This window comes from Strongylocentrotus purpuratus, unplaced genomic scaffold, assembly GCF_000002235.5.
Source record: "Strongylocentrotus purpuratus isolate Spur 01 unplaced genomic scaffold, Spur_5.0 spur5_scaffold_2, whole genome shotgun sequence".
In the NCBI taxonomy this organism is placed as follows: Eukaryota; Metazoa; Echinodermata; class Echinoidea; order Camarodonta; family Strongylocentrotidae; genus Strongylocentrotus; species Strongylocentrotus purpuratus.
In genome coordinates, this window is record NW_022145605.1 from 42,554,335 (window position 1) to 42,575,230 (window position 20,896).

General features: G+C 38.2%; 1 protein-coding gene and 1 long non-coding RNA gene across 2 annotated transcripts; one reads left to right on the forward strand and one right to left on the reverse strand.

Annotated features, from left to right (window-relative positions):
* Nucleotides 1-761: 761 nt before the first annotated feature.
* On the reverse strand, nt 762-1,427 carry LOC115926529. Its single transcript, XM_030991322.1, has one exon. It carries the CDS (start codon nt 1,425-1,427, stop codon nt 1,008-1,010), a length of 420 nt encoding a protein of 139 aa, XP_030847182.1. The 3' UTR covers nt 762-1,007.
* Nucleotides 1,428-12,340: 10,913 nt separating this feature from the next.
* LOC105441458 lies at nt 12,341-13,941 on the forward strand. The gene is made up of 3 exons (XR_972030.2): nt 12,341-12,446; nt 12,747-12,860; nt 13,285-13,941. It is a non-coding gene; the product is annotated as an uncharacterized LOC105441458 (long non-coding RNA).
* Nucleotides 13,942-20,896: the final 6,955 nt, after the last annotated feature.

Below are 20,896 nucleotides of genomic sequence, written 5' to 3' on the forward strand. Positions count from 1 at the left end.
ATGTTACGGACCTGCGGATGCCTGCGTATATTTGGATAATGAAAATGCGTAATTTTTAACCCCAATACGGAAATTTGAGCAAAAGTTACCTATATTCTGCGGACGATACGGATTAGTTACTGATGTTACGTATGAATTACGGATGTTACGGGTAAAACCTGCGGATGAACCCATCCGCTGCCAACCCGCTGACACATGTTACTGACGACTTACGGATGACTTACGGATTTTACGGATGACTTACGGACGATACGGATGACTTACGGACGATACGGATAAGTTACGCTCTTGTCTGCGCATGTCGGCTTCCTCTGGCGTCCGCACCATCCGCATATAAACCCACGTGGATCGGAGCTTGCTTCAGTCGCATTTCATCAAGTCTGAGATCTAGTTCCAGTTATTCAACAGTTTCTTCTCCATCTTTTTGGACTTTCGTGTGCATCATGTCTGGCAGAAGAAGTAGCAGAAAAACCAGGAAGAATCCTCCAGTGAGTGAGCAGCCACAACAGCCTCCCCAGGCAGAGGAAGAGGCTCAAAAGGTAGAAGAAGAGGGACCATCCCTGGCAGAGCTGACGGTTCCCCCACCCCCCTTTTGAGAGTGTATTTTTCAAAATCATCTAAAAATCGACGATTGAAGGGGCATTCCCAAAATAAATGGGCAATAGTTTCAGAGTGTTTTGAACAAAAAGAACACAAATATATATACCAACAGTTTTCAGATACTTGTTAACACCAAGGATATTATGAAGAATTTTATATTGTAAATATTTAAGTTTTTTTGATAAAGAACATTTAAAAGGAATCATATAAATTTTGTCCCAAGTAACAATTGGTTTTGAAACAATGTTCCTCCATTTGTTTTGTGAAATAGGAGTTTTAAAGATTTTCTCAACACAGATTTTATAAATAAATTTACATCCTTTCGTTACCTTGTTCAATTTTTTTGTTGTCAAATTTAAGCATCAAGAGTTGCATGATTTGTCTGTTTGTTATGTTTGGCCAACTGCTTAGGCCATGCGCTGCTGCCAGGGAACTGCTCCGGCGGTGCCATTGTAGTAATGCTTGAGGTACAGGCGCTGGCGCTTGGCAATCTTGGTGGTGTAGTTGCCAGCAAGCCTCTGTTGCATGTCATCCAGCACGCCCCCCTCTCTCCATGCACCCGGGATGATGTTGTGCTGGTCGTCCTCTCTGTCCATCATGCCATTCTGCTCAGCGGATGCCTGGTCTCTCAGGAGGTTGTGGATGCACAGGCAGGCGAGGACGATGGTCTCCACTGTGGAAGGCACCTGTGCCATAGCACTCAGAAGACACCGGAATCTGTTTGCAAGAATGCCAAAGGCATTCTCCACACATCTCCTGGCTCTGGAAAGTCTATAGTTAAATATCCTCTCCTCCATGGTCAGTGGCTTGGCACCAAAGGGCTTCATCAGGGTGGTGCGTAGTGCAAATGCAGCGTCAGCAATCACGAAATAAGGGATGGTCCTAGGTTCTATGGGAGCTGTAAAAACGTGTGGAGCTGTTGGTCTCGATCGTCATGAGGCAGTGGCTCATCTGGTGGTATTCCAATGTTCTCATCGTCAATTGCCTCTTTCAGACTGCACGTGTTCCAAATCTGGGCATCAGAACTCGCACCACCTGCTCCCACCTCCACCCACCGGAACTTGTAGTTGCCATCAACCAGGGCAAGGAGTACAATCGAGTTGTACCCCTTATAGTTGTAGAACTGGGAGCCACAGTTCGCGGGTGCCTTGATGCGGATGTGCTTGCCATCTAAGGCTCCCAGGCAATGGTGGAAGTTCCACCGGTCGGAGAAGGTCTGGGCAATGCCCTTCCACCCCTCTGGAGTAGATGGGTTGCTGATGGTCTCCTCGCCATACTCAGCGTAGATGGCCTGACACACGTCCAACACCAAGAGTGAGATGGTGTTGTGGGGTACATAGAATAGGTACATCAGGCTGTGGTAGGAGTCCCCACTGGCAAGGTAGCGCATGGTGATGGCGACCTTCAAGCCTACTGGAAGGGCCTTCCTGTACCAGGTATCATACTTCTGTAAGCGAGGAGTGAGGCGGGTGACCATTTCGGCAAACATGGCAGGTGTGATGCGGGTGAAGTTGCGGAAGCCCTGAACATCCTCATTGCGTAGCAGGTGCATCAGGTTACCATAGGCACCCTGGTGTGGTCGCAATGTGATCCAGTGACGAACCCAACACATCCTCTCTTTTCTCCTTTCAAGGATGGCTTGCATCTTGGCCATCAGGATCTTCATCTGCATCTGATTGTGTTGGATGGCCATCAAACAATCCAGCAACACAAGGCGGCGTTCTCTCTCCATCTTGAGTGACCTGTGAAAGTCTACAGTTGAAGAACTGACAATGATGAGGATGCTGGCAGCATCCAGGGTTGCATACCCAAGTGAAGACCATTTGGCATGGGCGACATCCGCCGAAATGAAAGAAGACATAGGTAAAAATTCCGCATATTATCCGTATCTCAACCGTAACATACATATCCAATCCGTAACATCCGTATCCCATCCGTAATATTCGTATCCCATCCGCAAGCATACGCAATTACCGCAAGTCCTATCGTAAGATCCGCAATATATATGTCAAAAATACGTTAAACATACGTAACTCCTACGTAATAGTGTTTACGTACCCCTATGTATCCGCAGGCATCCGCACACCCGACAAAGTGTGCGGATCAGTTACGTATCTAACGTATCCTGCGGATGAGTTTACGTATCTTACGTATGAGTTACGTATTTTACGTATGGATAACGTATATTCTGCGGATGCTTACGTATATTTCATCCGCAGCAAAATTTTGAGATTTTCAAAATTCCGCTGCGGATCTGCGTATGTCTGCGGATCCTGCGGATTGAATTACGGATGGATACGGATGCTTACGGATGATACGGATCCTTGCGGATGCTTACGGACTTTTATCCGTAAGCATCCGCAGCTACCGTAAGTGGCCGTGTGACTGTGCCAATATTATTTTCATTAACCGCTTGCCCCAAAGTCTCTTGACCACAGTGAAACGAGTGAGAGCTTGCGAGAGCGGCCAAAGTGTGATTGAAACTCGCTATTTGCTCTTCTCCAACGCAAACAGATACGAAATTGTGCTGGATAAATGTATTTTTTCCGACAAAAGTACAGAAAATTTGCATATGGTCTTTTTATATTATACTTTATGAAATGTTACCCGAGTGACTTCCGGGCGCCCCAATGCTGGAAAGAAACGCACATTTTAGAAAACTTCACTTTTTCATGGAAAAATGCTTATTTGTTCTATGCACGCAAGTCTGATTGAGCGGATGATACAACGTTTCCATATGGTTAAATATTCTACCTATACACAAATTATTGTTTAAAATATTTTTTTAACATATCGGACGATTACCCCTGGACAATCACCCCCGAAAATAACCCTCTGGAACCCCCCCCCCCCCGCTGACAATAAACCCCAGGAAAATTACCCGCAGGACAACCACCCCCGAGCACAATAACCCCGGGAAACTTCCTCCTATTAAGACAAGAACCCCCCAAGGACATTTTTCCCCTATCCCTGAAAATTACCTTCTAGAACAATTACACCTCCCAAAAAGGACATCCAAGGACAACCACCCCCGAGCACAATAACCACCGGGAAAGTTTCTCATAAGACAATAACCCCCCAAGGACATTATTCCCCCATCCCTGAAAATTACCTTCTAGAACAATTACAACTCCACCATAGGACATCCAAGGACAACCACCCCAGAGGACAATTCGCCCCTGCTCATTAAAGGGGAGGTCTACCCTGATGTTGGTTTTAATAACAGCAGTAATAGTCCTCGGGGGGGGGGGGGGGGTAATTGTCCAAAGCGGTCATTTTCAGGGGTGTAATTGTCCTGGCGGGGGGGGGGGGGGGTGTGTGTGTTGTCATCGGGTTCATTTTCCGGGCGGGGGTTAATTGTCTTTTGGGGTAATTGTCCCTTTGGTAATTTGCCGGGGGGCGTTATTTTTTTATGCGGCACAGATTGGGGCTTTTTTTAAAAAGGGGTCTTGATTTACAGACTAATAGTGGTCGTGTGCGTACTAGTAGTAGAGGTCTGTTTTTAATAGTGTTACATGTAATCAACTACCGTATGAAAAATCATTACATCAACAATTAAAATGCAATTGGAAATCTGAAGAGGAGGCAGCACGTCAATAAGAAGAACATCACAATAATTAGTCAATAAAACTTAATAAACTTAAACGAAGAGGAATGTTATCTAAACACATAGTTCGCGATGGATATTCAAACTTCTTCGCAGCGCTAATGCGCTAGCGAACATGCCTAGTCTCACGTACGTGCAGACATTATTCAGAAGGGAAAGAACGTACTTCCCATAGGCTCAACACGCACCATGCCCCAATCTGTGCCGCATAAAAAAATAACGCTGCCGGGGGGGGGGGGGGGGGGGTAATTCTCAAAATTGTCCTAGAACCGATTTCTAAATTTGTAAGAGCCAAACATAAGATTCCCGTTCTCTACATGCATTTTTGAAAATATCTACAGTTCTTATAATGATATAGTTATACAGTTCATCAGAAATAAACGAGATTTTAAACTTCAATGTAATAGACAAATACATCGGTTTTAAAGGAATATTCAAGCAGAAATGATGCGTTTTGAAAACGAAACAAACCAGTTTACAGTTCATGAAGCATTGATTTAAAGTGGTTATAATTGCCTCATTGATAATGACTTTGTCTTTTCTTTCCACTACTATTTTTTTTCACTGCAGACAATAACGAATGCTTTAGTCATCCATGTAAAAATGAAGCTTTGTGTCAAGACGGAATAGATCGGTATATATGCGAATAGCCACCTGTCAGTGACATCGCTGTGTGGTCTAATCCCTTATGGCCCAGTAGTATTGACGGTCTTTAATATTGAGATAATACGAGCTGCAGTATGCTAATACTAATCATAATACCATATTTATAAAGCGCCTAATAAACATAAGTTTCTCTATGCGCTGTACACGCATAATGACGAGAAATATAATCACACAAAAGGAATCAACACATAGAAATATAAAAATCTTATAACTACTAAAAATGACTAACTTAACATATTAAATAACATAATAAAGAGATAGCTAACATGGTCAAAACAAAGAACGTAAGTAAGGATAGTTTAAACTAATTAATTAAGGCCAAAGAGGTGCGTTTTTAGTGAAGATTTGAATGTTGCAGAAGTGGGTGTCTGTCGTATTGAATTGGGAAGATTGTTACAAAGGTTTGGTCCAGCAACTGCAAAAGATCTGCCCCCATGTAATATGGTATTGGTTTTTGGTACACAAAGTAATGCTAGATTGCTTGAACGGAGGGTTCGGGGTGAGTGGTATTGTTTGAGCAAATCAGTCAGGTATGAAGGAGAAGAACTATGTTGTGCTTTAAATGTAATTAATAAGAGTTTGACTATGATGCGCATATCTACAGGAAGCCAGTGTAGTTTCTTAAGAGTACTAGTTGTACTTTGTTGGCGTGGAGTGCGATTGACCAGTCTCGCTGCAATGTTCAGTATCATTTGATTCCGGAAAATATCAATTGCGGGAAGTCAAAACAGCAAAATTTTACATGAGTCTAATCTGCTTGTCACAAATGCATCCACCAGAGTGAATGCACCTTTCTTCGAGAGGAAACACCTGATTTTACTTGTGCACCTGATTCCTGCCATTGCTGAGTTGCAAACAGTTTTTATATGTTCTTTCAATGTGATGTGCTGGTCAAAGACTGGTCAAAGACAACCTCAAGCTTCTGGCACAAGGAATAGGATTAATGTGGCAGTCACCGACACATACACTAGATAGGGAGGGATCTTGACGAAACTTAGATGTGAAATGGATGATTTCAGTTTTGGAATCATTCAAAGACAATTTGTTTTTCATTGCCAAAATCTTCACATCAGTTATGCAGGCTTTCACTTCTCTAATACGCAGACTGGTCCGACTGGTCCATACTATTCTAGAATGGTTTCCAATTACAGATTTAACTGAAGCGAACCAACATAAGGTTGAAAGGTGGCGATTCATCAGCGAGAACCCAATGTCAACACCCGGACTTCTGACAGAACTCTAAAATACTTGGAGACGTACGGGGCACCTAAATGACCAAATACCTTAGACTTGCCTACAAGGGTAATAGGCTCGTTGTTTATGGCATCTGGAATGCAATTTTGTACCTTTACTCTGTCCTATGCAAACATCGATAAATTGACTGCTTTTCGAATTAAAGATCATTTGTATGCAAACGGTTTGAGACTTGAGACAATAGAGCTTTATCAGTTATTTTGGAGAAAAATGGAAAATCGAAGACAGATCTGTAATTGTTTAGCTTATTCCGATCAAGACATTGGACGTTTTGATCAGTGGAGTTACCTCAGCTTCCTTTAAAGCTGAAGGAAAGACAATACTGCTACTCAATGTTTTTGTTAAAGAGTCACATTGAAAGCAAATCTACCGGGAAGCTTTTGTTTGGCTCAGAACGGTTTGACTTGTGCAATGTCTCAACATTTTCGATTTGTTTCTGTCAACTCATTTTTGTATCATTCATTTTCGTTTCGCTTTGTTTTGTCTGTCTCATGGACTGTCGGTCTCTCAGAATGCCACTTTTCGCCTCGGCTGTCGGTATCGTAGCCCCTTTGCGAAATTCCGGTCTAATGTGTTGTCTGTCTACTGGGCTATCCCTCTAAAGACATTGAAGACTATAATAGTTACAACCGCTTGGGATATGCATTTGAATATATATCACGAAATGTAAATCTGAATTCTTATTTGAATTTGTTTTCTTCATTCGAGGTAGTATTTTTTTCACAATTCGTGAATAATATATCTTTTGTAGAAACTCTGGAATGTGCAAGTTGTCCATGACGTACGAATGGTAGCACTTGTAATGAAGTATTTAACCATTATACGTGCTCATGCCTTATCGTTTTGAGGGGTTCTAGTACAATTATCCCCTGGGCAATAAAAATTACCACCAGAGAATTCACCCCCCCCCGAGGACAACAACCCCCCGAGGACAACTACCTTCCGAGGACAATTACCCCCAAGGACACATACCCCCCCCCGTAAAATTACCCCCAGAGAAATACCCTCCCGAAGACAACTACCCCAATGACAATTACTCCCAGAGGACAACTACCCCGATGACAATTACCCCATGACAACTACCCCCGAGGACAATTGCACCCGAGGACTACTACCCTCGTGGAAAATCAGGATTCAATAGCAGAAGACGGTCTGACACATTGAGAGATGGCGACGAGCCCAACATTCCCATTCGTGAACCCACATTCGTTCAAATACTATATAGCACGTTATCTTCGTCATTACTACACATTTCCCTTTAATTATAATTTATACAACACCAGTGCGGTTGCTGTTTTCCACCAACTTAGGATGTAAGTTTTGGACCTTTAAGTAGTTGTCCAGCGGCTCTCAAAATGCATGAAAATACACTTCTCTGGAGCATCGTTATTTCAACTTTTAGTTAGTCACGGTACCCTCTTAAGCAATGAAATTTTCTCTCAATCCCAAATTCTTCACAGACTATTTATTCTGCATCACTCTGGAACTCGCCGAGTGCTATGTCATGTATGAGCGCATTTGTTTCTTGATTTAGCGAACGAGCAAGAATAAAAAAGGAGATGACATTTTTAGACTGGTAAAAAATTAGTTCGTAATCAAAACACTAGAAACGATTTAAAATACCTTATGGAGGCACCTCGCTGCTGAATGTACATGAATAAAAAGATAGATATTAGGTCTAGACCTTGATACACGAATATGAGAATATTTGTGCCTCTCGATGCCCTTTTTTAATCATGTTTCTAAATATAACGAATGTGATAACAATGTAATTTCGAATAAAAGATACAATGTATATTCGAACGCCTTGCTGTCATAATATTGTAAGCGAGCGAAGAAGAAAGACACTTTATTATCTTTGAAATTAGATTTTCTCATGTAATTTCATACTCCAACCGTTTCTGATATTTTTTTTCTCACAAAATCAACGTTCTACAAAAAAATGTTGTTATGTAACTAACATTCTCTTGCGACTCCCCAGTTGGAAAACGCTGCTATGGAGTTACAAAATCAATGAGATAAATGTCCCAGCGGATATTTCTTTTGGCATGGCACCGTAGATATAACTTGAAGGCACTTTCTATTACAAAATTAATTACTTTACAAGAAAACATATTTTACTTCAGCATAACAACAGAAATATATATTGAATTGAATGATTTGTAAAGACTGAAATGAACTCCATAAATAACTAAGAAAATAAAGTTTATGAAATTTTCTGTAACTAGACAAGCTCGCATTATACGTCACAATGTTGCAAATTCCTCGGCGGCGATTGTTCTTGAAGGGTAGTTGTCCTCGGGGGTAATTGTCCTCGAGGAAAGATGCCTCGGGGTATTTGTCATCGGGGGGTAATTGTCCTCGAGGAAAAAGATGCCTCGGGGGTAGTTGTCCTCGGGAGGTAATTGTTCTTGGGGGGGGGGGGGTAATTTTCCGGGTTTTTTTTTTCCAGGGGGTTATTGTCCTGGTACGGTTTTTAAGGGGATCTTTTGTGAGACGGTTAAGAAATCTTATCACCATGATTCCCTTATACAAGATTTGTTTGAGTTACAGGACACTGAGCCCGAAGATTTCGATGTTTTAGATAATTTAAGGCACTAAAATTCACATTGATGTCACTTCTACACGTTCGCCTAGAATTTTCGTATTTTGGTTAGGATAAGGTTTATTGGCTACATTTCTAATACTATTATTATTTGTCGTTAAAAAAAGTCATTTGCATATTGAAGAAGATATGAGTGTGAGATAACGAAAAAAATATGTATTGATGGGTATCAATGAGACGTTACAATTTTTTACCTTTACGTCAATGACGCCATCATTGAAAGGACACTGCATTCATCAACCGAACCCTGGGCTGTTTTAAGCTAAGCTTACACCTTTTTCGACCAGGAGACCAAGCCTCATCCATTCACTCTTTATATCTTGTCAATATTTATTTAGATACTGATGAATGCAATAGTTCTTCTTGCCAGCATGGGGGAACATGTTCTGATAACGTCAATCAGTATAACTGTTCGTGTATTCCCGGTTATGAGGGAACAGACTGTGAAACGGGTAAGTCCATTCTATCGTGTCCGTGTTCCACCTTAGTCTTTGGATCATGCTTTCTCGAACTATCGCTCCTATGTGTTTAGTGTTTAGTAACTCCTAACTATATTAAGCAAGGTATTTTGTATTGAACGAAGTATTTAATTATCTGTTTGTGTTATCTGCTGTTATATTTTATCTACTAAAACAAAAGAAGTAACAATTATCATTCTCGCACACATTTTCTATTATTTATAACTATTTATATAAACTTATTAGAAGTCGAGACATTCTGTCTTTTTTTTCCCAAGGCCTTGTCAATTCATAAATAATTCGATAGAAACTACACATAAAATAGGATACTTATGATCATTTACTAATAGGTTCTAAAACATACAATTGTCAGTCAAATCCGGCATGGGGTGTAAGTTATTATTTTAAATCTGTCCATAGATAGTACTAATATATATCTACAGCTGCGAGACAAATTGAAGCAAAGCCTGTTCGTAGATCCTGCAAAAGTGCACAACTCGGTAGACTACGTCGTGTCATATTTTCAATCCAATCCAATCCAAAAAATATTTGATATAGCGCCTTTTCCTTGCAGTTACAAAGCGCTGCACACATGCTCGACAATGTTTGGGCCACTTAAAAACAAAAGTTAGACACTTCTCAGAGATCAGTAAAGTATATGTAGGCTGGTAATAAAGTAATTTCTAGCAGAATAGATGTGACTTGAGTAGTTTCTTGAACTGGTCAACAGATGAGGCAGTCTGCACAGCAGTAGGTAGTTGGTTCCACAGTGTTGCAGCAACCGATGGAAAAGACAATTCACCAGCACGTTTCTTAGAGAGACACTGGGTGAGCCAGATGGATGATGATGAGCGGGTATTTCGGACTCGAGGACAACGAACAAAGCAGTCAGCTATGTACGGGGAACATCGGTGGTTGAGAGACTTGTAGACCATCTGGAGCAATCTCTTTATAGAAAAACAGAAAACTTGGGATCCGCACATGTGTTAAAAAATAGACTTCACAGGGAGGGAAGATACAGGCGGCGCTATTCAATTCAAATCAAAGCTCTGTAGCTTAGACCTCTTGGTGTTTGTGTGTGCGTGTTTGTGTGTGTGTGTGTGTATATGTGTATGTTTTTTTTTTTTTTTTTTTTGGGGGGGGGGGGGGGGGGAGGGACTAGCAGGATCCCGTCTTATAAAAAAGCTTTCCAGATCTTGGGAATCATGCTCTATTTCTGTATGGGTCATGATGATCAGGGCTTTCTTGTTTATTGATTTCTTGGCCATTGAGATCAGGCTGTGTTGCTCATTGGTCTTTGGACCATAGTAATAAGGGCTGTTATAGATTTTCCTCTCTATCATTTTAAAATACGCTTGAATAAAGAAAATGCCTAAGGGGTCAGGTAGTCCAAAGAAAATAAATATACTTCCAAAAACATCTTTAAAGCTGTATAAACTGAGACACATAGAAATGGGTATTACACCGAGTTGTACCGTTTGAAATGTTGAAAATTAAAAGTTTCACTATTTCTCCTAAGCAAAGCCATAAGCAATACTTAAAAAATTTCAAATGCGTTACATACGGGACATAATAGTAGAACGACAGCTTTTGAGACCAAAGAGATATAAATGTATTACAAATGTTAAGGGTCATTTTGAAAACTCTTCACTATCAATCACTATTTGGTTATTGTAAACCACCTCGTGTTTACATATGCCGCGTTAAAAGCGTGGCTGTTCATTTCGTCAGTTATTATGTATATGAAATAAAAAAATGCGAACTCACTAGACTGTATTGTACAATCCAGCATCTCTCCTGACAATTTTCCCTATCAGATAATGATGAGTGTATCAGCATGCCGTGTCAGAATGGTAGCTCCTGTGTTGATGATATAAATCGCTATTCATGTTCATGCACGCCTGGATATGAGGGATTACACTGTGAGATTGGTAAGCAAATGAAATATTTGTGTATCATAACATTGAAATCATGCAACGGTCTTTTTAGGAATATCAATCATGTCCGTTGTCTCCTCTTCTAAAGTTGCCTTGATTTTAACTTTCCCAAGTGATACATAGTCGAGCTGACATTTTGTAACATAACAATATTATTCTACATAAATCGTTGTTCAATAATCCTAGCTTTGAAAACTCGTAGTGTTTCCTATAACAACCACTCCATGAATCGAAGAACTTATCTGGTACTGGCTTCTTCTAACCAATGCAAAAACTCTTTTAACTACTTTATCCTTTATTGTATTTCTGCGAATTTTTCTAGTAGTGACCACTTTATCTACTTCGTGTTTTGAGAACCTGTTTCGTAGTTTCTCATGAAACTACTTCATGAATTGACTGGACAATGCCACAACGTTTCTAATCGGCTCATTTAAGATATGTTTGATAATGTATTATATTCTGCGGTAACTTTTATGTTTTTGGCACGATCAGAGATTAAGTTTCTTTGTATTGGAATCAATACCTGAACATAATCTAAAAACAAGTGAGAGTGAAAGGTTAAAGGAAAGGCAATACCCAGGTCATTGCATACATACCCAGGAAAATATCATTGTATTTCATTGTTTGGGTTTTGAATGATACATGTATGTGTATTCTCCGTTACATATTATATTGAAATGATTATCGAACAATTCATATGCATCTCCATTTCCAGATACGAATGAATGTTCAAGCAACCCCTGCTTGAATAATGGAGTGTGCAACGATGGCGTCAATAACTATTCCTGCGCATGCGTGGCCGGTTATGAAGGAACGCATTGCGAAACAGGTAAATGTTTTTTATATTTTGTATTTTTTCCCCGAAAAGACTTGATTTGATCATGGGGACCAACAGGCCCTGATTGGGGAAGATTTCTATATAGAGGGAGCAATTAGCTACAAGGAGTACAGTGTGGCTTAATATGTCACGTAATGTTTGAAACAAAAGCAATGATCTAAACACCATCTAACAGCGAATAGAAGTAAACAATAAACATGTATTTAGAACAAAAGGCAATACCTTATTTGACATACATAGTTGAATCAAGAAATTAGAATTACCTTGTTATTGTTTTGTGTTTAATTATAGTCATTTTTACATGAAAATCCGTGTTTATTAACGAATTTGGAAGTTTGTCGACCGGAATTTGCTTCTTCATTTCCAGATACGAACGAATGTTCAAGCAACCCCTGTTCAAATAGTGGAGTGTGCAATGATGCAGTCAATAGCTATTACTGCGCATGCGTGGCCGGTTATGCAGGAGCTCATTGTGAAACAGGTGAGTGTTTTTAAAATTACATTTCCAAGTGCCTAGAGGAGAGACTTAATTTGTCACGTAATGTATGAAATGGAAGCAATGATCAAAACACCATTTGACAGTAAATAGAAGTAAAACAATATACATGTATTTGGAACAAAAGAGAAGAATATCTTATTTGACATACATTGGTGAATCAAGAAGTTATAAATTCCTTTTTATTGTATTTGTGTTTAATTTTAATCATATTTCGTTGAAAAATCCGCGTTTATTAACGAATTGGAAAGTTTGTCGAACGGAAATTTGCTTCTTCATTTCCAGACACGAACGAATGTTCAAGCAACCCCTGTTCAAATAGTGGAGTGTGCAATGATGCAGTCAATGGCTATTCCTGTGCATGCATAGCCGGTTATGAAGGAACACATTGTGAAACAGGTGAGTGTTTTTTTAAACTAAATTTTCAAGTGTCTCGAAGAGAGACTTAATTTGTCACGTAATGTTTGAAAAGGAAGCAATGACCTAAACACCATTTAACATCGAATAAAAGTGAAACAGTAACCATGTATTTAGAACAAAAGGCAATACCTAATTTGCAATAGTGAGCTAATTTTCTTTAGATTAATAAAGCTGTGATTGTGTTCATGTCTTTGCATCTATTTTCAGTATCATTATTTTATATATCATTCTTATTGTAATTTTCGTCATCACCATCTTTATCATTATTATCTATTTTTCTTTGATCACTTCGTCTTCTGTCTTTAAATTGTTTAATTTACATTGACACATCGTTTTTCATCTTTCATTCATGCTTATCTCCTCCGGTGGAATATGAATACGGCGGGACGTTCTACAATTTCAGCACTTGCGAGATAAATTATACTTCTACAGTTTCAGCTTGTTCCCAATACGGATCCCATTTGGTCTTCATCGAGTCGCAAGAGGAACAGGACTTCATCGTAGGGGGTGCCAGTGATAACTACTGGATCAGGCTCACCGGTCGCAGCTACAGAAAGGCAAGGTGGCAAGACGGATCAAGTTTTACATATACAAACTTAAACCATTTTTCGTTTAATGAGAATGCAAACTTTTTTCAAATTTGATATCATATTCAATCTGGTGCGCCAGAGACGTATCCATATAGTTGGTAAGATAATGATCGATCCAGACAATTAGGATTCATATGAAAAAAAAAGTAGTGATATAAAGATTGGATTTGTTTCTTTCAATTGTTCATACTATCTGGTTGCGCCGCTTGGTGCATTTGAACCCCTAGATGGGGGCAAGGGAATCCCCCTCAAAAGAGTATATAATTAGGTTTTCTTTCTTTAGTCATTGTTTTCGTAAAGGTCTATCGGAACCGTAGGAATGCTCAATTCTGTGGTCTTTTGTCGTTCCATGCACTTATTTTCACATGCAAAGCATTCAAAAGAATGTAGAAAAGATGTTAATTTATAATCTCTAAACTACGGAGCACTCTTCATCTTCACATTCAAGCATTTCAAGAATAATCATATTAATGATTAGCACTAGTGGCGGTTTGTTTTTGTTTGTTTGATATAATCTCATTTTTCTTGCCAAGAGACCTTGTTTAAACTTCATTGTATAATAATAGTGTGTTTCATTGCATGATGAAACGTCAAAGATATTTGATAACATAAACGTGTAGTTTGTGTAGTAAAGTATGAATAACGTCTTAAACATACATATACATACACATATGCATATACATCCAAGTATACATCTACGTATATATAGACATATACATACACATACATGGATATACATGTAAAGACACATACTCATATACATATAAACATATGCATATTAATATGACAATACATATCTGTCTGTGTGTTCTCTCGAGTAATGAGCCTATACTTCAGAGACAAAGAAAACCAGTGAATAACGAAAAAAATATTGTAACGTCAATGTGTCAAAATACACGGTAGTTTGTGACATTATTTACTTGTTTTAAGTTTCAAGTATATTTTATTTCATACTTCACAATTATTACCTAAATAAATCGAAAAAAATAATAATAAATGCATTCCTTAATGCAAACTATATAAAATATTTCATTTCATTTTATTTCCAACAAAATACATTACATAATAACGAATATAATGTAAAATGTATACAAAACATAGTTACATTTGTAATAAAAAAAATCTTTATAGTAATTTGTACATTTGAGGAAGACAAAAATTAGAATTTTTTAATTTAACTGCTTTTATATTGAAAGTAATACAAAGTGTTGGGAAATTTTGAAAATTGGGTGGATAGTGATTCTTTACAATTTTGATATATTTTGATGCCCCTGTGGATGTATTATAAGCACTAACAAATTTAGCCCCTAAAACACCTAAAACTGCTTTCGAGAAAAATTTAATATAAAAATTTACCTGTGCTCCCGGTAAATTTGGATAAATAAAATTGGATATAATGGTAGCTGCGACCATGAAAATATCAGAATATTAGTTGTGATATAGAATTTCAAATGGGAATAGCTAATAGGTCGATTTTAGTCCCAAAAAACATTGTTTTATTGCTTATTAATGTCTCGACCTTGAGAGGGAGCTATACAACATAAAGAGTTTATTATTTACAATTTCATAACTTTACTCGATTTCAACCGCGACAACGATCACTGAATATTGTAGAATCGCATATGCCCCCAATATGTTTATTTGAACCAAATTCATGACCCCATACCAACACTTTGTGTTACCTTTAATATGTGAAACCATGTCATATAATAATAATAATAATAATAATAATAATAATAATAATAATAATAATAATAATAATAATAATAATAATATGTAGCTTTTATATAGTGCTTAATACAAATGTCTTTAAGCGCTTTACCAAAATACTACTACCCCGGTCATTGGTTTCAGTGCTTGCCGACACACAATGTGTGCGCATTCTCCACTCCCTGGGGAGCATTCCAGCCAGGCGTTACTGGACGCTCAAAAACTGTTTGACCAACAATGACGGTCGCATCCTACCGGGTACACATTTAACACCTGGGTGGAGAGTGCAAGTGCAGGTTAATAGGTGATTCAAGACGAGGAAAAGAATAATGAAAGAAAAAAGTCAAAATTTTATCTTCTAGAGTAAGGTAAAACAAATATGGTCCTAATGTGAAATATGAGGTAATCTAAAGTAAGATGATCGGTTTATAAATAATTCACTATACACTGCGTTCTAGTAAAAATGAAACTCGAAAAGAAATAGATAATGTGAATATCCATGAGATGTATAATAATATGCATGGCTTCCATAGAGCAGAGGTACTATGCTTTCCAATGATACATTAATCTATACAAGCTGGACTGAGAAACATTCCTTTGAAATGCCATGTCAACATCCTCCTGTGCCAGATTTATATGGAAGAGTTAAACCGTTAGTATCAAAGTATCAAACGCGAACATGACCGATCGTGACCTGAAAGAAACACAAATTCTAAAAGCGAATGAGAAGATTATTGTAATGAGCCTTTTTTAATAATGAGGGCAAGATTAATACCATCTCTATCATTAAATAATGCATTATTAAAATATTATCGATGGTGAGGGTACAAAGTCATATTTTAGTTCGTGAATGGGTATGCAATTGTAATGCACAGTAATTTTGCATTTTAAGAACTGCCTAAAGTTTTTAACAGACCAAGTTAAACGATATGTATGAAACAAGAATCAAATTGATGGGCGCCTTACATGAGTATCAGTATTGTTGTTATTATGTTATTATCATTACTATTGCTATGACTATAATCATTATTTTCCAAGCTATAGGCAAACTTGATATACTGGATGTTACTACTATTACATGATGATTTATTTCTGATTGAAATGGTAGCATTAGTGTTTAAATGTTTGTTTGACGTGAAATATAAAAATAATCTAGTTTCAATTATTATACCATCAATTGTGTTTGTTTAAGTAAAAAGAAGAGAGATAACCTGTGGAAAAGAGAAATTGATAAAGGTTATAATGAAAGAGATGTATAATTTAGTGAGAGAATTCGATAGGAAGAGATAAAGAGTGAAAGAATGTGAGAGGATATTGATTTAAAGTGAGAGAAATTTGTCATGAAAGAGATGTATGTTAACGTGATATAATGTGAAAGGAAGACTAAATTGAAGATTGCAATAATATGAGAAGGTGATAACGAGATAGTATTTTGTAATAAAAGGAGTCAGATTAACTGAAAAAGAGGAAAACAAAAGAGTGAGAGAATGTGAGAGATAACAATGTAAAACATTGTAAAGATATAGAGATTCTTCGACCCATCTTATATACATCCGCCTTTTGTCACTGTCTTCGACCCATCTTATATACATCCGCCTTTTGTCACTCTCTTCCACCCATCCAATATCGATCCGCCTTTTGTAACTCTCTTCGACTCATCTTGTATACATCCGCCTTTTGTCACTCTCTTCAACCAATCTTATATACATCCGCCTTTTCTCACTCTCTTCAACCCATCTTAGAGGCTGTTCACACCGGCATAGATAGCGCGCGCTAGACCGCGCTATCTCTGCGGTTTGGAAGGTACAACGTCGTTTCAGTCCGCCTAACAACGAGCCACGGCGAGCCAAAACGGCGTGCCACTGGAGCACCTCTTGGGGGTGGTCATAGAGATATATACTTAATAAGGCTAGAGTGCGGACTCGTCATACGCGCCCGTTCAAAGCTCTGTGCGCGCATGGAGCGCGGTCCGCCATTACTAAGGAGGGCACAACATCGAGAAATACCCGGATGTTCCATCGAAACTGTGCTACTGATAAGCAATGTGAAGCTTCATTTTTCGGGTTGATTTATCGGTTTTCGAGTATGAAACGTTATAATTGTGATATTTTGCATAATGCATGAACCCTACTCATGCCTCAGTCATGGTATCTGGTGTAGGTCAAGATTAATTACGGATGTTATGGTGAGGTAAAAGGGACACAAAAAGCTATTTATATTTCAGTATATCTTCAATTTTTCTTCCTCTTTGTCAATATAAAACTGTGATATTATGACATTAAATATTACTTGGCTTTCAACCAATCAGAATCAAGCATTTGGGACTTGTATTTGATATTTATGTCATGATATTAAACAAAGTTTTATGCTACAGGGCCAATGCCGGGGGCCAATGTCTTTCTAATTCAGTTATTATGAGAGCCAGGGTTTATTGATTTAAAACGCTTTAAAAGTAATAGATCTATATTAATTTTATGTTTATGGCTATTATAAACATATTAATACTTATAGATTTGGGATAGAGATGGGTATGTAGATAGCTAGACACATAAATAGATGGATAGATAGATATAATATAGAAGGATAGGTAGATAATGGAAATGCAGATATAGGATGATACTGAAGATAGGAAGAGGGGGAAGGAAAGAATAATACACATTTATTTTAAAAAAATTATGTTATTTACTCATCCAATCATTCATCCATCCATCCAAACATTCTTTTTCTTCTTCTCTCACTCATTTTATATTCACACCTTATGTCTTTCACCTATTCTCTATAAAATCTCTATATGTCTGAAAGAACAATTCAAGTTTTTACAGTTCACTATAAATATATATATGAATATTCTTTAAAAACAGCTGATCATTGATGTAATAATTATTTATTCACACCACTTTTTTTCTCCATAAATAATATTCTTCTTGATACAGTGTATTTCTTATTTTCTTCATCAACCAGTTTTAGAGAATAAACTTATAATTAAATTTGAAGAAAAAAATGAATAAATGAACCTTTTATTACCACACGGCACACGTGTGTTGATATTCTACAGCATAGGCATTTAAGTTTTGACATTTTATCGGACATAATATACTGCAATAATACATCACAATTGAAAGGACAGACATTGCAAAAACAACACCTCATATTTTAGCCCCAAATTTACTGTCACGGATCATAGGCAACACAACCACAACAAATTGATTTGCCACCAAAGACAAGCATTACACATCCCCAAACCGCCACAATAACTCCCAAAACATAAATGTCAGGAGGCCAATGTCTATGTGTCAAGATGTCAGCGATAACGAACACTTTATTAACTAGTCTTGGCTCCAAGTGCACGCAGGCGCGTCACATTTACTAATAATACAAAGACATTTCATCGAGTAATAAATGCAAACCAGAAATAGTAATTGAGCATATATATTCCAAGTCACCTGTGTTGCTATGAAGAACTATAATTGAAGGGACTTACATCTCAGGATACTGCACTACACTATTCAGTGAAACCTCATAGTAATAAGGTCTTTTGACATCATTATTCATCAGGTATAATAATAAATTTGAAACTGATTACCCTCAAATGTACACAGTAGATACAACAAGCCAAAGAGTGCACAATCTTATGGGTTTACATCTAGTGACATTATTCCATATAATTTTTCTGTTATCAAATCTCTTCAAAAGCAGTTTTCCATTTTGGAACAAAATTCAAACCTATGTACAAAACATACATATCCATACTGTACCTGCAGAATCAAAGCACATGTAGAGTGCAAATAATTTGCAAAAATTATAGCAACTGAATCAGATACAGCAGGTACAATCATGAAGCTTATAGAGTAAATATTCAAATACAGTGTACCTCACAACAACTCAAAATTCAAGTGCAACTCTTTTAAGTTCCACTTTAGTTTGCCTTCGTGTAAAGTTAACAAACAGAAAATTATGGTTAGGTTGTGCAACTGTCACAATGTGTCCCAAAATTTTTATTTCATTACACAGAACAAAAGTCTCAGATTGTTCTGTTTTTTTAAAAGATTATTGAAAGCTCTCTCCAGTTTTAAACAGCTTCACAGTCAATCATCCAGTGGATAAGCTATGCAGACAAGAGGCAAAATATAAAAGACCGATCTGTCTTTGTAGTTTGTACGAATGAAGTTCTATGTTTTGTTTTGTTTTTCCTGAAAATGCGTTCTCTCCAAAGTTGTGTTGAAGTAGGTCAAGCTGATCCTGGCTAATGAGCTTGCTTTCGTGGACTTCCTGCAAGAGAGTCCTGGTTTTTCCATCTCTCCTGTTTACCTTGTTTCACCACTTTAAGCTGTTTCTTGGCATCCTGCACTTGCTGTCTGGTTATATTCAGTTTCTAATCAACTCAGACAGAAAAAGAATAGTCATGTTCTTTTGTAATGTCATAGGGTTTCTTTGGAGGCACGGGAACACTTTCGGATGTTGTACATGGTTTTGCTGGGAGTCTTGAGCCATGGGTCTGTTTATAGGGAGGATGTCCAGAAAAGACAGTAGGCACAGCTCTAGGAATGAGATGTGGTGTGTAACATCCTTTCCTCTCTTGAGTGTATTCCTGCATTACAATAAAAGCAAATGGAAACAATGAGTTTTTTCTCATAACATGACAATTGTTCTACTATTCATGCTATTTCATGTGATTTTTAAGACTGAAACTGAAAGCAGCTTCCTGCCAAATAAATAAAATAATAATAATGTTAGCAAGTCATAAGCAAATTTGATAGAAATAGTGTAGTGTGTGGTGGGATTTTTAGGCTTGCCTAGCCTAGTTGGATAACTCCTGTGATGTGAAATATGGCAAGCTATTTGCAGACGATTGCATGCTGTACCGTCCAGTGAAATCAGTGAACGACGTGGACATCCTGCAACAAGACCTTGATGCAATGGTGGAGTGGTCTCAGAAATGGGGCATGAAATTCAACCCCAAGAAGTGTGAATCAATGCGTGTCACCAGGAAGAAGAAACCAGGTAAATCTTCATACAACCTCCTTGGTGTCACCCTGGAAGAATGTAAGCAGACAAAGTACCTTGGTGTTGTGATCCAGAACGACCTCCGATGGAATGGCCAAACTCACCTCGCAACAACAAAAGCTATTGGGGTTTTGAGTTTTCTGAGACGCAACTTTCATCACTGCTCAACTTCCATTAAGGAGAAACTCTATCTCACCCTCGTTAGGCCACACTTAGATTATGCAGTTGCTGCTTGGGACCCATACACAGCTAAGAACATTTCTTCTATCGAACGAGTCCAGAGGCAGGCAGCCCGTTTTGTCACAAGCACTTATCAGAGAGAAGCAAGCGTCACCCACCTTCTAAATTCTCTTAAGTGGAACTCCCTCCAAGACAGTCGCGAAGCTCACCGTCTAAGCTGTTTCCACAAAATGTTACATGGCCAGCTGGACATAGATCCCCGAACCCACATTAAACCTAAACCAGATTGTAGCAGACGCGGGCACTCAAGTCAGTTTGAAATACCATTAGCCAGATTGGATGTATACAAGAACTCATTTTTTCCTCCCACAACCGAAGCATGGAATAATCTCAATCCGACTTTAGTATCCCTGACTGACTCAGCAAAGTTTAAAGTAGCACTCCTTCCGGAAATAAGTCCACTCTCTGCCACCACGACCTCCAGTTTAAATTCCACCAGGAATCTTTTGGAGGAACAACAACCAAGTACCA